The sequence below is a fragment of the Melozone crissalis genome, unplaced genomic scaffold (genome assembly GCF_028551555.1).
Source record: "Melozone crissalis strain CALT ecotype California unplaced genomic scaffold, PUWL_Pcris_2 ptg000061l_1, whole genome shotgun sequence".
Taxonomy (NCBI): Eukaryota; Metazoa; Chordata; class Aves; order Passeriformes; family Passerellidae; genus Melozone; species Melozone crissalis.
In genome coordinates, this window is record NW_026535839.1 from 6,478,402 (window position 1) to 6,494,304 (window position 15,903).

General features: G+C 51.5%; 2 protein-coding genes across 2 annotated transcripts; one reads left to right on the forward strand and one right to left on the reverse strand.

Moving 5' to 3' along the window:
- Positions 1–524: 524 nt before the first annotated feature.
- On the forward strand, positions 525–7,734 carry RBM22 (RNA binding motif protein 22). The gene is made up of 11 exons (XM_054287896.1): positions 525–608; positions 1,301–1,354; positions 2,258–2,287; positions 3,354–3,486; positions 3,753–3,853; positions 4,016–4,188; positions 4,724–4,924; positions 5,408–5,572; positions 5,984–6,072; positions 6,578–6,709; positions 7,388–7,734. Exons 1-11 carry the CDS (start codon positions 555–557, stop codon positions 7,516–7,518), a joined length of 1,263 nt encoding a protein of 420 aa, XP_054143871.1. The 5' UTR covers positions 525–554; the 3' UTR covers positions 7,519–7,734.
- Positions 7,735–9,728: 1,994 nt separating this feature from the next.
- Positions 9,729–13,840, reverse strand: MYOZ3 (myozenin 3). Its single transcript, XM_054288233.1, has 6 exons — positions 13,810–13,840; positions 13,330–13,493; positions 13,009–13,083; positions 12,759–12,906; positions 12,314–12,485; positions 9,729–9,891 (listed from the first exon to the last, which is right to left on the reverse strand). Exons 1-6 carry the CDS (start codon positions 13,838–13,840, stop codon positions 9,729–9,731), a joined length of 753 nt encoding a protein of 250 aa, XP_054144208.1.
- Positions 13,841–15,903: the final 2,063 nt, after the last annotated feature.

Sequence of the window (15,903 nt, forward strand, 5' to 3'; positions counted from 1 at the left end):
AAAGCAGCTGCTGCACTTGGACACCACCACAGAAAGACCTCCCAGGACCCAGGCCTGGAGCTGTGCCTGGGGTTTGCTGCAGGCAACGTGACCTGGGCTCTTTTCACTACAAACAAAAGGTGCACTGGGCTGTGGCGCTCTGAGCTCGGCGAGCTGCTTTCCCCTCCCCGCAGGTGCTGTAGGCCATAGGAAAGGAATTGCCGTGTCCCTGCCTCTGTCCCTGCTCCCCGACAGGCGCCTGTTGCCTTGTGCTTGACGTCGTGTAGTGACCTTCAATAAACCACACGTGGCTCTCGGATTCTGTGCGCTGCCTCTTATTCCAAAACAATCGTTATTTAAACAAAACAAAAGGCGGGGCTCCCCCGTCCGTTCCCAATGGTCTCGTCCCCGTCCTCCCCCCCTTCATTTCTCGTGGTCTCGCCCGTTCAGCCGTGCCTGGAGCGCCCCCTGCCGCTGTGACGTCACCGCTCCCTCAGCCCGCCTTTTCCGTCACGGCGCTGGTGGAAGTGGCGTCACTTCCGGCCGCCGCCTGCCGGCAGCGGAGCGGGGCCGCCATGTCCACATCGCTGGGCTCCAACACGTACAACCGGCAGAACTGGGAGGATGCGGTGAGCGGGACGGCCGCGAGGGGCCGGGCCAGCCGGGAGGGGCGGGCCTGGGCCGGCGGGCTCGGCTCCGCCGCGGGAGTGCGGGGGGCGGCAAGGCCGCGAGGCGGGCGGAGTGCGGGGAGGCGGCCCCGGGGCTGGCACCCGCCATGGGGACCCGCTGCCGTCCCTGGGACCTGCCACCCGCCCTGGGGACCCGCCAGCTGCGGCTGAGGCTGTGCCGCGGTTCCCCGGCTCTCCCCGCGGCCCAAAGGGAGCGAGCTGCCCGCCGCTCCTTCCCCCGCGCCGCCCTGAGGGGCTGCAGCGGCTGCGGGGCTGAGCTGGGCCCTTCGGGTGCCCCTGGCCGCGTCCCTTCCTGCCGAAGCCTCCCCAGAGCGGACCCAGTGCAGGCAATCGCTGCTGAGGGATAACGGGGGCGGTGTCGCCTGCTGCAGTCCGGGCGCTGACAGATTCACATCTCAAGAACACGATTTTTACTTGGTTATTCTAAGTTTTACTCCAAGTTCCAATAGCGACCAGATTATAGTAATTTGGGCCTGGGTTGTGGCTTGCAGCTCTCCCAGTGTCTCTGAATCCATTTGCGTCTTTTAATCATCTGTTGAGTTAAGCTAGATAATTTTTCATAGTGTGACTTCAATGCTGTTGTGGAGGCAGAGCTTGTTACAAATTCCCGATTTTCTTCTTGCTCCATTCAGGACTTCCCTATCCTGTGCCAGACGTGTCTTGGAGAAAATCCCTACATTCGGATGGTAGGTGCTTGTTGGGCCCTGCTGCCCTTCCCTCTCTCTGTGCTGGCCCTAAAACTGGGTTTGGGGTCTGAAATAGGGCTGGGTACAGGAGGAGGTGCTGAAGTGAACACACACTGCTGAACAGCTGGTTCTGCACAACAGGATCTGGTTCAGCTGTTGTTGGTGTGTAATATCACAGTTAGGGGTGTGATTTGAGAACAAATCAATCACAAAGGAGAGAAGATGATCCACTCCAGTGTCTGGAGTGCAGAAAATGGTAGAAAATGAAATTTTAGTATTGGCAAGCTCCAACATGGAGAGCTGTGAGCTGCTCAAATTCTAATTAGTGCAGTTTCTAAAATGTGACAAACATGCACCTCTAAGATTAAGTTAAAAGTGACTTAGGAAGGTAGTTTAAATTCCTGTTTGTTTTCCTGGGTTTGCTCTGTGCAGGGTGAGTCAGTCCATGTTCTGTTGCTTTTCTCTGCCTGCCCTGGTTGCCCGTGACCTACATTGACATGATCTCCTTCATATTCATGTTCCACAAATTTTCGGAGAGAGATTGGGTTGTTCTTATGAAACAGAACTCTAGTGCTACTATGGGGGATATTTCTAAACCTGTTTGTTTCCATGGGTTATTTAATGTAACATCACCTTTCCTTAAAAAGAGCTGATAATGCTCCTTTTCATTCTCACCTTTCATCAGTACAGGAGGTGGGACTTGAAGTACTCTGTGACTTGAAAGTTTCTAAACCAAAAGTGCATTGAGAGTATTTAGAATTTATTATTTTTTGTCCTGTTGACTTCCCAAGGTGTAAACCAAATACATAGGGATGAGTGTATCTAAATGCAGCAGAAATATGAAAAAACCTACTGTGTTATCATATCAATGATATGTTTCATTTTTATTTTTCTATATTTCAGACCAAAGAAAAATATGGAAAAGAATGCAAGGTATGTTTGTGTGTTTTGAAGAAAGATTGTCGAAATTGGTGCAGATCTAGGAACAATCCGTTTTAATGATGAAAAACCTGTCAGCTTCAGAAGAGTGCTTATCTAGGTTAACTTAAAATATTTATGTAGCTACTTAAATTTTTAGGTCGGTCTGCTGTGCTTGTTAGACATAGTCAGTTGGTTCTAAAATGGTAAAATAACTGAGCAAGTCCTGAGTTTGTCTAAACAAGTTTTCATGTGTATCAGAATGAGGTCTTGCAAATACTGTTGTACTATATATGAAGTTATTGCAGGATTTTAAATGATCCATGTTTTCTTGGGTGAGTTTCTTGTTTTTACTGAGAAGTGCAAAATACCTGGAGTTTGGGTTTTACTGTGAATGTTATTCATGCTATTTGGTGATTTGTGTTGGCTGTCCAAGAAATAAGCCACAGTTATTTCCAAGAGCAAAAAATACTCAGTGTTGCCTGGACTGAGGGAAATTAAAGGAGGTTTTTGCCCTTTTATCAGTTTTCATCTGAGGTAGAGAAAAGGTATAATTTGGAGTCTGCACATACTGAGATTGTATTATGAGCTCAAGCTGTACCTGCAGAGGAAGCAAATGCATCATTCCATGAGATAAGAGGGAACATCATTCTTCTGCACCAAAGCTCTCATAACCTCCTCCAGGTTGCTGCTGTGCTGGTGTCTGATGTACCCATCATTGTAATTCATCTCTAGAAGCTCCACACTGACATCACCTGGAGTCAAAGAGAATTTATTTATCTTTGAGTAGATCTGCATTTAAATAAATAAATAAATAAATGCAATAAATAAAAAGAAAAACAGCAACAACAACAAAAAAACCAGCTTCCCTAACATTTATTCCTGTCAAAGTAAAACCCCAATTAGAAATGAGAGTTTTTCCTGAGCTCTGAGTCTTAGCTTTAGGACCAAGAAGTTGTGTTTATGGTTTGGAGAAGCTGGATGGGTTTGGAGAGGCTGGATGAGTTTGGAGTGTGTTTCCAGGCCAGGAGCAGACAGCAGCTGTGTGCAGAGTGAACCAAGTGCCCCCTTTGTGTCCCAGATTTGTGCCAGGCCCTTCACGGTGTTCCGCTGGTGCCCCGGCGTGCGGATGCGCTTCAAGAAGACAGAAGTGTGCCAGACCTGCAGCAAGCTGAAGAATGTCTGTCAGACCTGCCTGCTCGACCTGGAGTATGGTGTGTACCCAAAAACCTCCTCCAGGACAGGGAGCTGCCCTCTGAAATGGGAGCTGGTGGAATCATTTTAAATGTGTGCATGTAATTGGCACTGCACAGTCTTTGAGATGAGCAGGTCTTGTCTCTTCAGAGGTTCAAGGGCAGAGTGGTTTCCCTGAGCAGCAGATGATTTACCTCTGATCACTGCACATTACAGAAATCACTCTTTCTGCTCTTTCAGCTTGTTCTTCATATGGATTGGTTGGGGTTTTTTTGTTTCATTTTAGGTTTGCCTATCCAAGTCCGGGATGCAGGACTCTCCCTTAAGGATGAAATGCCTAAATCTGATGTCAACAAAGAATACTACACCCAGAACATGGAGCGAGAGGTGAGTGAGCCAGCCATGATCATGGTTTTTGGGTGCCTGTATGTGGGGAGGAAAGGGCAGCAGTGACCTAGCTTCTCTTAAAACCACTTGCTTGATCTGATTCAGTGCATTAGTGTTCAGTGCTGATATACACACAATTATTTGTGTTCTGCCTGCTTTTAGATAGCCAATTCTGATGGCACCAGACCAGTTGGTGCACTAGGAAAAGCTACTTCTACCAGTGACATGCTGCTGAAGCTGGCCCGAACCACTCCATACTACAAACGCAACCGTCCTCACATCTGTTCCTTCTGGGTGAAAGGAGAGTGCAAGAGAGGAGAGGAGTGTCCCTACAGGTACAGACACAGCTTGGACAGTCCATCTCTGCACCACAGTCAGATGCAGCTTCCCTTGGAGATGCTGCAGTGGGCAGGAGACACTACAGTGATTTGGGTCAGGGCAGCACTTGCATCCAGTGCCAGCAAATGAATCTCTGTGGTGGAAGTTGGTTTGTGAGAAGTTGGTTGGCTGCGTCCTTTGCCAAAGCAGTGACTGCAGCTCTTCTCTTGTGTAGTCAATTTTTCCCCTTTGTGGCGTCAGTCCCCTCAAGCAGAGATCTTTGTATTTGAACAAGAGGCTGTTTCAAACCCAGCTCTTGTGTTTTGTAGTGCTGAGTGTTGAGCTGTCAGAAGCACTATTCATTCAGAACTTGACGCAGTCCTGGCTGCAGCTGAAGTCTTCAGGGCTTTGTTCCATTTTGGCATGTTTATGTGGACAGGGTTAAGGATATAAGTGACCCGAGGCTTTGAGAAGGGAAACTGGCAGCTACAGTAATTTTAATCCATTCAGTCATGCCTGATGTTATAAAGTGCTTTGTTTGCTGAACCTTAGACATGAGAAACCAACAGATCCAGATGATCCTCTGGCTGACCAGAACATCAAGGATCGTTACTATGGAATTAATGATCCTGTGGCTGACAAACTTCTGAAACGAGCATCAACCATGCCTCGTCTAGATCCTCCTGAGGACAAGACTATTACTACACTGTATGTTGGAGGGCTTGGAGATACCATCACTGAATCAGATCTCAGGTGTGTTGGTGAATTTGTATTGACCTTGCCTTTTTGTTTGACACTTTGATAATGACTCTTCAAGTGAGGAACAAAAATAAATCTGGATTTCAGGTTTTTCTAATGGGGAACTGGTTGGTGGGCAAGTGCAGAGGAGTGCCAGCTTGTTGGAGAACAAGCAGGCACATTTCAAATGCTTTGATTAAAATGTATCTCTTTAAAGATGAGTCATCCCTTTGTGCTGTTGGGGATACTGTGTAACCCTTTTTACAAGGAGGTCCTGTATCCTTTAGCTAGCTACTGAGAGAAGCTGCTGCAGAGCTTTAATTGCTCCATAATTGCATGGAGGGCTAATTATCATTAACTGATTGATTATTGATTTCTAATTATTAGTTCGAGCTGGAAATGGAGAAGAGAAAGTTTCTGTGCATCCTATCTCACCTGTTGTATACCCTGTGGCTAGGGAGAGTGGGGAATCATAATAATTTTTTTTGTCCCATACAGAAATCACTTCTACCAGTTTGGGGAGATCCGGACGATCACGGTGGTGCAGAGGCAGCAATGTGCTTTCATCCAGTTTGCCACCAGGCAGGCTGCAGAGGTGGCTGCTGAGAAATCCTTCAACAAACTCATCGTCAACGGCCGCAGGCTCAATGTCAAATGGGGAAGGTGAGTGTGGGGGCAGGAAGCCTGGAGGATTTGCAAGTTCTTCTCTCAGTTTACAGTCTTGACCAGCAGGATTGGGTATTATGCAGAAGTTGATACTTGTTTGGTAAATATTTGGGGTCCTCTTGCATTTTGGTTTTATTTTTACAATGGGATCTGGCTTGGAGATGACGCAAACAGCATAAGGGATTTCTTGGCTGAGGATTATGGATGAGCTTTGGTAGCTTTGCTCCTAGTCCATCTCCTCTAAACACTGTTTGCAAACTTGGTACCATCTGTCTGATGTTCTGTGAGTTTTTCGTCTTTGGCCTGAAGAAATAGATCTGGAATAGATAATGTGAAGCCACTGTGATGTAAATATCTCCTTATCCTGCTTTTCTCATCCTTGCTGTCAAACTTTTGTCTGTTTTTCAGGTCCCAGGCAGCAAGAGGAAAAGAAAAGGACAAGGAAGGCACTACAGAATCGGGGATAAAGCTGGAGCCAGTTCCAGGACTTCCTGGAGGTAAGAGAGTTGTATTCATCCCTGAAACACTTAATGCTGACCCACTTCCACCAGTGAGACTGCTGTTAAACTTCCAGGAGCAGTGACAGTTCAGGGTGGTGGAGGCTGTGGTTAGCCCAGAGCAGTTACAGGAGGTTTGCAGCACATCCAGCTGGATGGGAGATGAGCTTTGTCTAGGAGCAGATCCTTGATGAAAAGAGAGTTCTTTATGTGATGAGTGAAAAGTTAAAGCTGAATTCAACTTACTTAGCTCACAGATACTTGCAACCCACGCTTTCAGTGTCCAGTGAGTGTTGTATGATGGACAAAGCAAAGCTGGTTTCAGATGAAGGAAATTGGTGACTGGAGTTTCAGGGCAGTTCAGCTTCTCACTCCAGTTCATACATCAAATAGTAACAACAGTTTGTCCTTGTGAAAGCGTGGGTTGTGCTCCATCTCTGAAGGCAGACACCTCTGCTTGTCTTGCCTGAGAGATTTTCCATAACTATATGTACTTTTTCTGCAGCCCTCCCCCCTCCTCCAGCTGCAGAAGAGGAGGCTTCTGCAAATTACTTCAATCTACCTCCAAGTGGCCCTTCAGCCGTGGTGAACATTGCCCTGCCACCCCCTCCTGGCATCGCTCCACCGCCACCTCCAGGTACCTGTGCCTCCCCCTCCAGAGGGGGTGTGAAATTCAGTGTTAGACAGTCTCTTCCTCCCTGCCAGGCCATGCTGCACTACTGATGCATGCCCTGAGCTGATTTTCCTCATCCCTGATCACACAGTGTAAACGGATGAGCTAAACTGAGCTGTCAGCACAGTTTAATTGAACTGAGCTGCCTGTTGTGGTTGGTATTTGCTTGCAAATTCCCAGGCACGTTGGTTACTGGTACTGAGACCTACTCAGTGCTTTTGCTGGCTGTGTAAATGCCACATTAACCCAAACTTCAAAGGGTAATTTTGCAGATGGTTGAATTCTGGCATGTCCTTGGCTCTCTATATATCTATCCAGAGATACTTTTTTTCTTTTTAATGGAATTTTGGACTCTCACAGATGCATCTGGTCTGCTCTGTGGTTGAGTAGGAAACATTTAGATGGCTATTACAGACACCTGCCCAGTCCCCCCATCAGCTTTTATTTGTAAGGATGTGTATTGGGTAGGGATTGGCCCTAGTTGTACTGAAAAGAGGGGCAGGAGTTTGGGGAGATGGGAGATGTGCACATTTATGGGTCACAGCTGTCAGCCAGCTGTGGTATCAGCACTTTGAAGCAACAGTACACACACATCAGGTTTTCTTTTGCTTTGCCTGAAGCTGCCAACTTTTGTTTCTGCAGGTTTTGGACCACACATGTTCCACGCCATGGGGCCCCCACCTCCCTTCATGAGAGCCCCAGGCCCCATCCACTACCCATCCCAGGATCCCCAGAGGATGGGTGCCCACGCAGGAAAGCACAGCAGCCCCTAGCACGTCCTGCCACCCTCATCCTTGAAGTAAATGTTATTTTCTAGTTACCATGGTAGCACCATATGTTGAGCTGTGGGTGAGCTAGAGATGCCTTATTTCCCTGCTTGCAGCCACAGGGCAAGCTCAGCTCCGTGTCTCCACTTATAATCGGGTTCTTGATATGTCCCAGGTCTTTCTATTAGTGTGGGGGGTGGGTGGGGGACAGACAGAAGGGCTGTCAGGGGTCTGTGGGTCTGGGGTACCAGAATTGCAATGCTATCTGTGTATCCCATTAGCACACTTTTGAAATAAACTTCTGGAAAAACAAAACCAAACCCTTTTCAAGCCATTTTGATATCCTCAGTTGGAATGTTATGGACTGTAAAAATGTAACCAGAGACTTTTCTGTCAGGTAACTAATGATGTATTATTCTAATGAGGTATTAAACCAGGACTGAATAAGAGTTGAAAAACGAGTTCATCAGACCTGCCAAACCCATGGCTTGGCCTTACCACTTTACAGAATTTTCCTCCCTCCTTTTTCCTGACTTCTTGGTTAAGAAAAGACAAGAAAACAAAGCAGAGGAGGAGTAGAACTTGTGGCACCACAGGCTGGCTTTCTCTGGAGAAAGAGCTGGGCTTTGGGTGTGGGTAAATCTGGTTTTGTCAGGGGAGAGCTCACCCAGGGTGTGTTGGACATGCTGGTGGATGGGAGAGGGCTGTGGCATTTGCACTGCTCTGGTCCAGAGTGTCTGTGGCCAGGACCTGTGAGTGCTGTGACAGATTTGGCATGCAGGAGGCTTCACATCATCCCAATTTATTTATTATTTCCAGTAACCAGCCAGTAACCCAGGGTGCCTGGATTCTGCAGATGCTGGACAAAGAGGAGAGAAATGGAACTGGAACAGAGCAGCAATTAAACATCACAGATTTATTGTTTCTAAGGAACAAACCATTTTTCTTTCTGCTTGCTTGCCCCCTCCTGCTTCTGTGGGAAACTGAGTAATGAAAGCTTCCCACCTGAATGATATGTTGTGGCAGCAGAATCCCTGCGTGGGGTTTGCTCTGCACAGCGTTACAAACTTCACAAATGAGGCAGCTGCTAACTGCAATTTTACCACAACGTTTACTTGCCCCATTTAACCACAGTGGTGGAAAAAGGAACTTTTATCCTGGTGCTTTTGGGAGTATAAGAAAGGGTAATGTTAAGAACCTGACAAAAGCAACTGAAGGAAGCCTGTGTTGAGTCAGAGGTTTTTGTGAATGGGGTTCCCCAGGTATTCTGGTGACTGTAGGCTGTTGTTAGCTGCATGTCCCAGTGTGTGTCACTGCTGGAAATGTTGGTGTAGTTGGATCCTCATTGCTGATTTCCACGTTCCCAGGGAAGCCTGTGCCTACTCTGGAGGCACAGCTGTGCTGCTTTTCCTTCCCACTGGTGTGGAAGTTACCAGAACATCCTGGCACATCCTCACACTGCTGTGGTTCTGCAGGGCCTGATCATTGACCAACTACATGAAGCAAACCTGTCATAAGTCACTCAGAGAGCCTGGATTAGATGTTCAAGCAAGGCATGCAAAGAGCAGTAGGAAGGGGAAATAGCTGCCAAGTGCTAGCCAGTAGCTTCTGGAAAACAGAGCACAAGTTTCCAACTCCCAGCATTCCTCTCCCCTCTATCATGGCTGTGCTGTGTTGGTAAACATTTGTTCTTGTTGTCCAGCCAAGCTCAAGGTAGCTGCTTTAAACATGCCAGTGCCTCAAGTAACTTGTTTTATTACTGCTCTTCCATTATCACCTCCTCTCTGCGCCCTGACTGCAATGACAGATGCAGAGCTGTCCTGAAGATGGAATTTCTCTGCAAAAGCACCAGTTGTGCAAGCAGGTCTCGTGTGCCAGTGAGGATGCAGTGAGGCAGCTTTGGTGTGTTGCAGCTGGTGGTGCTGCTGTTTTCCACGAGGCAGGGGAGAGGACAGGCTGTATGGGATGTTTTGTATGGGAGCTTGCAGGGATCTGCTGGAGTAACAGCCAGGGCTTGGCTGGTTGGCTTGGCACTGACTGCAAGGGGAGCTCAGAATGGTCCCACACTCGAGCTCATTCAAACCCCACTCAAAGATGACAACCCAAGCCCACCAGCTGAGCTTACATGGAGGATTCCTGCCCTCCCTCCCCTCCCCTGTGAGCATGTCTGAGTCCAGTGAGGGAACCATCCGTGGCCATGGGGAAGGGAACACGTGCTACAGCTCTTCGCTCTCCGGCAGGATCCGCACCCAGCCTTGGGCCACCCTGTTGAAGTTGGGCCTGTGGGAAATCGCCTCCAGCACACTCAGGTTATCCAGCTCCACAGTGGGCAAGGAGAACAGCTCACCAACCAACGCCCTGTCAAACGGGGCTGGGGTCCTGCAGCACAAGGAGAAGCACACTTAGTCACAAAGAGAGGCTGGCCGTGTTGTGAAGGTGTTAGAAAAAAACAAGTCTGGACTTACTGAGCCCAGCACAATGTAGCAATGCCTGTTGCATTGCCTAACCCTCCTCTTCCTCCCCAGGACACTGTTAGAGCCCTGCCAGCCCACTGGGGTGGTTCTCTGGTACAGAGCCCACCTCAACTCAAGCCTGAAGAGTGAGGTTTGATGCCTGGGTGTTGGTGGAAGTGTTCTGCACGTGGAAGGGCTTAGACTCAGAGACCAGTGACAGTGACAAACCCCTGGTCTTGAGAGTGCCTCATCTGCAGCTCCTGTGTCCTGCAGAGGGCTGGGGCTGACACTGCTCTGGATCACACCAGCACTTTCAGCTCTCTTGGCCCTGCCTCCATCCTGCCTTTTGGAACAATGACTAACAGGAGGAGCAGTGTGGAGCAAGAGCTGTCATCTCTTTCTGGAGAAATGTGGAAAGGGACTGGGGAAGAGTGTGCCAGCCCCCAAAAAGCCAAGAATGTTGGTTTTGGAGCAGCACATGGGGGCTGAGTTATCAGTGAGGCAAAACTGGGAATGTTTGCTTTGGGAAGCACAGCTAGAACATGATAACGTGGCACTGTTTTGCAATAAGAGGGGAAAGGCAAATGAGACAAGTTTGTTCTAGGAACTTTCTTTTGGGAAAAGAGAGTCTTTGTCAAAGCTTGGTTTTCACTCTCTCTTAAAGCAGCACATCTTAGCAAGGTGGCCCAGGTTTTTGCATCAGTCTGAATATTTTAAATTGTGGATAAATCAGCCTGCTTTAACGCAGTTGTTGTGGAGATGGTGGACTTGCCCTTGCTCTGTGACCCATGAGAGCTGTGCTGGGATTCAGCTAGCCTTAGGCAAGACCACTGGCTTTTCGATAGCCAGCTTGTTCCAAAAAGTTTGTTTGTCTGTGGCTTGGTATTTGAACTGAGAAGTGATTTAAAAGCTTGGAAAATTGTGAAAAGCCCAGTTAAAAGCAGATTCGCTTTCTGAATCTTCCTGCCTCACTGAAGAATTAGAGGAGGTGGCAAGAGGCTTGGAGTTAAATTAGCATCCATCTGTATTAAATTACAGTTGAAGACTTAAAATAGAAAGGCAGTGTGTGAGAGGGGAGAAATGGTACAGGGTAGAGTATTATTCAGAAACATGCCCTTGCTTCAGTCCCTGTCCATAAATAAATCCTGAGGCAGAAACATGGCTAAATGTTGAAAGAAAAGAGCCAAGTGTCTGCAGCAGCTCCTTGTCCTCCCCCTGCAGCCCCTCCTTGGCTCTAACTCCTCAAGGACAGCCACATGGCAAAGCCCCAGGGCTGAGGGGGAGGAGAGCAGCAAAGGGACGGTGGTGACCAGGCTCATTTCTGCCCTTTAGGATGGCTTTTCCCACAAGGAGGGGTTGTGGTCCCTCACAGCCCCTTCTGCCAAGTGCTGAAAGCACAGCACGCTTCAAATCCAGCCCTGGGGAGCTGCTGCTGCTGTTGGCACATGGGCTGCTGGGGACCAGTGCTATGTCCCAGGGGGAAACTCCAGTGGGAACTTGGCTACTGGAAGATGACTTTGGCCAGGCCACCAAAGCCAATGTAATTCCATCCTCATCACAGAGGCTTTCAGGGAGGAGGACAGACAAGACTCTTTGCTGATTCCCTGGGATGATGTTCAGCTTAAAACTTCAGTTCTCCTCGTTCTGCCATGGGCTGCTGATGCTTTGCTACCAGCAGATCTCCATCTCCTGGACCCCACTAAACTCCTTTCCAGAAAGGAGATCTGTCTTGGCAGCCTTTTCTCCAGGGTCCCACCCTTGACCCCAGTGTAATTTGGGGGTGTGAGGGGGCACCAGCTGTGCTCCCCCAGAAGCAGCCACAGGGCAGGGAGCTTGCCCTGGCCTGGAGGCTTTGGGCTCCAGCAGGTGTTTGGAAGGAATCTGGTGACCTCTTAGCACTCTGTGGGAAGATTAACCTTATACCCCCACTGCTTCCAGCAGCTGCTTGAATACCTTAAGGAAATTAGGAAAGAGACTTGGCACTGTGTCATTCCTCCATGCAGCCCAGAGCTGTGCCCAGCTGGGAACTGGAGTGATTCCTACTCCACAGGGCCATGTTTGTAAGAATCGGTCCTCCCAAATTTCATCCCTGAGGTTACCCCGTGAGATCAAGCTGCTTAAGGCTGTGTGAGCCCAGTAGTGGAGCTGAGAGGAGATCTGGGGCAGAGCTGCTGGAGGCAGCAGGGAGCCACAGAGGAGCTCCTGAGTAGGAAAGGAGCATCCTGAGCCCCTCTGGGGTATAAAGAGGACATCAATGGTTACATTTCCCTGGCAGGATGGTGGGTGCTCCTGGAGACTGAAGGGCTTGGCCAAGGGCTGTTGTGGCTGGTGGTGTCAGCCCCTGTTACCTGTTGAAGCTCCTGAAGTCCCACGCAGGGGGTCTCATGGGCGGCGGGTTCTTGCTGTACACAGCATTGTCCCTGTCACCAAAAAGCTCCTGCCATGGGGACTGGTAGCCCTTGGGGATGGCAGTGGCATTGAACTTCTCATGGGGGATCTCTTTGAGGGGGCTGGAGTACCCTGTGCAGGGGAGAGACACAGTGTGGGTGCTGGGGCCAGAGCCAGGGGGCTGGGAACAGCCCGGCCTCTGCATGGCCACGGCCTGTTACTGGGGCAGGAATGAGTATCTGTAACATATATATATTTCTGTATCTACACATACATATTTGTACACATAGAATCTCTGGGGGAGGGCTGGGCAGACCCCTGAGCAAGCAGCAGCTCACTGCCTCCAGCCCCATGTTGCTGGGATCACAGCAGAGCTGGGTTCAGGTGCAGGAAGCTTTGACTTACCTGGGGCCAGGGCACTGGGGTTCAGCACTTTGCTCATGTGCAGGACCTTCTCTGACTTCTTGGGTACTTCTGGGGGGCCACCTTGGGGTGATGCTGCTACGTGGAGCTCGGAGTGATAATTCTCCTGGCCCCCAGCATTCTCACCTGCCTGTGGAGGGGAGAGTTAACAGGCACAGGGGGAGCTCCCCCTGCCCCATCTGGAACTCAGGGGGTGCTTGAAAGCACCTCAGAGCTTCCTCCATCTACTCACCATGTGTTCATTCACCGTTCCTTCTGGACCACCTTTCCCTGGGTGGTGGGAGCCGCCTGCCCCTTGCCCTGGGAGCTGCAGGAGACAGTCAGTGGGTGCAGAGGGGGATGAGCACCATCCCCCTCTTTGGTGGATGTTGAACCCCATGTTTGCCCATCTCCATGCCCAGCCCACCAGGACATCTCTCCTCCGCCCTCACCTCTGCATAGCAGTCAGCCAACCATGGCTGCCCTGCAGAGAGACCACTGACCCTGGCAGGATTCAGGAATTCTTTCCCTGGAAAGGCTGCAAGGGCCAGGGAAGGGCTGGCCTCAGACCCACCTGCCTGGAGCCGCTGGGACGCTCAAAGACAAAGCGCTGCACGCGCTTCTGGCGCTGCTGGAAGAGCCGGGAGCCGCGGTTGTTGGGCAGGGAGAGCTCCTCGATCATCAGGTCCTGTGTTGTGCTGATCTTCTTCCCCAGGTCCAGCTGGGGCTCTGAGGAGGCTGGAGAGCACAGCTACAGCTGAGGATGCTGAGGATGCAGGGTTGGGGACCCCCCCAAGGCAGCACAGACCGTGTGTCCCCTCGTTGGGGTCTCTGTTTTGTGGCTGGGCCATTTGCCCACACCAGGGACAAAACTGGCGTTTCCTCAGTGTGAGGGGTACCAGGGAGCTCCAGAGGTTCAAGCAGCCTCTCCCACCCTGTGCATGGACTGTTCCAGCAAAAACAGGGCAAGTGGCCTCAACCAGAGCTGGATCTGGCCCCTAGGCAGGGAGGGCAGCACTGTCCTTGGGCTGGTGACACACCTGCACCCCCTTACCATCTTCAGGGCCCGGTCTCATGATGGCCATCACCTGCTGCCGTGCTCCTGGGGCAGCTCTGGGCGAGGGGGCTGGATCTGGAAGAGAAAGGCACTCCAGGAGTGACACCAAACACGGGAACATGTCAGCCCCAGGCATGCCCCAGAGAGGTGCTAGGATTCAGCTGAGCATCTCCCCTGTTCAGCATCATCCCCAAGCATCTCCTTGCACCGCTCTCTGTCCCCTTCAACAGACGTAGGGAATACTCAAATCATGCTGTCCCTCAGCCCCTGCCTGTCCTTCTTCCTCTCTGCCTTTCTTTAGGGCAGAAACTGTCCTTGCCCCTGTCTTTGCCCACAGTGAGCTGTTGCCCTCGTGCCCTAGGTGCCCTCAAAGCAGCAGGTGCTGGCTGAGCAGGGGCCCTGGCTACTGCCCCCCCAGCACCTCCGCCTTAGCAGAGCTATTTTCAGCTGCTGGCTCCCAGGGTGCAGGAGCTGCCGCCCTGAACCTGCAGGGAGCTGGTGAGCCCAGCCAGCAGCAAGAATGGTCATGGCACCACTCAGCTGGGTTGCTCCAATGTGGAGAGGTGGCTGGAAACCAGCTCCAGTGTGATCCCCCTGAGCTGCCCACCTGCAGCAGAGCCCTCCTGTGCTGCTGGGACACTCGGCTCCCCAAGTGCTGTTCCACCCTGTTTGGTGCCTCTGGCACCGCTCAGCTCGGGCTGATGCAGGGCAGCTTCCCCTGAGGGCCCTGCAGTGCCGGGGTTCCCGTGGGGCTGGGGTGGCTGGCACAGCTCCCTGCCAGCTCTGAGCTCAGCACTGACCATCCTCACAACGAGCCAGGGACCTGCACCCCACCCTTCCCTCTGCCCCCCTCCAGGGAGACCGTACCCTGACCCCCACAGTGGTGCTGTCCCCTTTTCCAAGGACATCCCCAAGCCCCGTGCACCCACCCACCTGCTGACCCCCACGTGGGGCCTCACCTTCCCTACCTGGCCAGGGGATACCCCAGATGCTTCTGGGGCACTGAAGATGCTTCTCCTGCTGTGCTGGGGATGAGGCTGAAGCCAAGCTGCAGCCACCAGCACCCCGTGGCCTCTGCTGGCCCGTCCCGGCCCCCTCGGGCTCCTGCTGCTCGCCCCAAGCCGTGCTGGGCTCCAGCCCAGATGCCAAGGTCCAGCCAGGGACAGAAGTTATTTCTGGCTGAGAAAGGGGGCGGAGCAAGGCTGTGACCCTTGGGGACTGCGATGCCATCACCCCAGCGTGGGGCAGGTCTGACTCACAGGGATGAGGATGCCACAGTCCTGGCATGGAGCAGGGCTCTGACCCTTGGGGACCAGGACGCCACAACCCAGCGTGAAGCAGGGCTCACCCACACGGATGCAGACCCTGTCACCTGGCACGGAGCAGGGCTGACCCCTGGGGACATGTGGCAGCAACAGGAGGTGGCAGTGTGCCATGTGCGCCCAGGCCACCTGGGGGACAGATCAGAGCCAGCCTGGGTGGAATAACGGAGGTTTATTTCAGAACTGGGTATACAGCGGTGTGGTGAAGGCAGGCTGTGGTGGCCGCTGGAGCCAGGGTGGGAGATGTGTCCTGGGAATGGGAACTGTGCTCCAGGAGGGGCTGCTGCAGTGCGGAGGTGCTCCAGGGATCAGGGATGGCTTCAGCAGTGTGTCCTGGGGGAAGGGAAGGGGTGATGGGCTCTGTGAACAGGAATATGCCAGAGCTCTGGCGGCCAAACACAGTCTCCTCTCCAGGGCTGGCCCCAAGGTGTGGGGACACTGACATCCTCAGAATCGCCTTCTGTGCCAACACCTCCTTCAAACCCTCTGCAACTTCTACCATTTCCTTCAGCTCCTCCAGTTCCCCACCTGCCCTGGCTGTCACAGCACCCGTTGGTTCCTGTGTGTGCCTCCATCCACCAGAGTGGGGATGGGATGTGGTGAACTTGGATAGGGGGACAGGGACAGGTACACGGTGAGGCTGTCCCTCTTGGTCTGGGCAGGGCAGGAGGGCACCTGTAAACAGTCCCCTTAACATGGCAATAAATAACTTTGGCTCTTTTGGTCTCTAGGGAAAGAAAGATTTGGAAGAATTCTTTAAGAAGGAGTC

Bases quoted from the DNA above. Each gene is read 5' to 3' on its own strand.
- MYOZ3 (XM_054288233.1), bottom strand. From the start codon at position 13,840: ATGGCCATCATGAGACCGGGCCCTGAAGATG. The intron at 12,907-13,008 runs GTGAGTAGATGG...TCCCCTCCACAG, and splicing joins GAACGGTGAATGAACACATG to GCAGGTGAGAATGCTGGGGG. The intron at 9,892-12,313 runs GTAACAGGGGCT...CTTGTGCTGCAG, and splicing joins GACTTCAGGAGCTTCAACAG to GACCCCAGCCCCGTTTGACA.
- RBM22 (XM_054287896.1), top strand. From the start codon at position 555: ATGTCCACATCGCTGGGCTCCAACACGTACAACCGGCAGAACTGGGAG. The intron at 1,355-2,257 runs GTAGGTGCTTGT...TCTATATTTCAG, and splicing joins AAAATCCCTACATTCGGATG to ACCAAAGAAAAATATGGAAA. The intron at 4,925-5,407 runs GTGTGTTGGTGA...TGTCCCATACAG, and splicing joins ATCACTGAATCAGATCTCAG to AAATCACTTCTACCAGTTTG.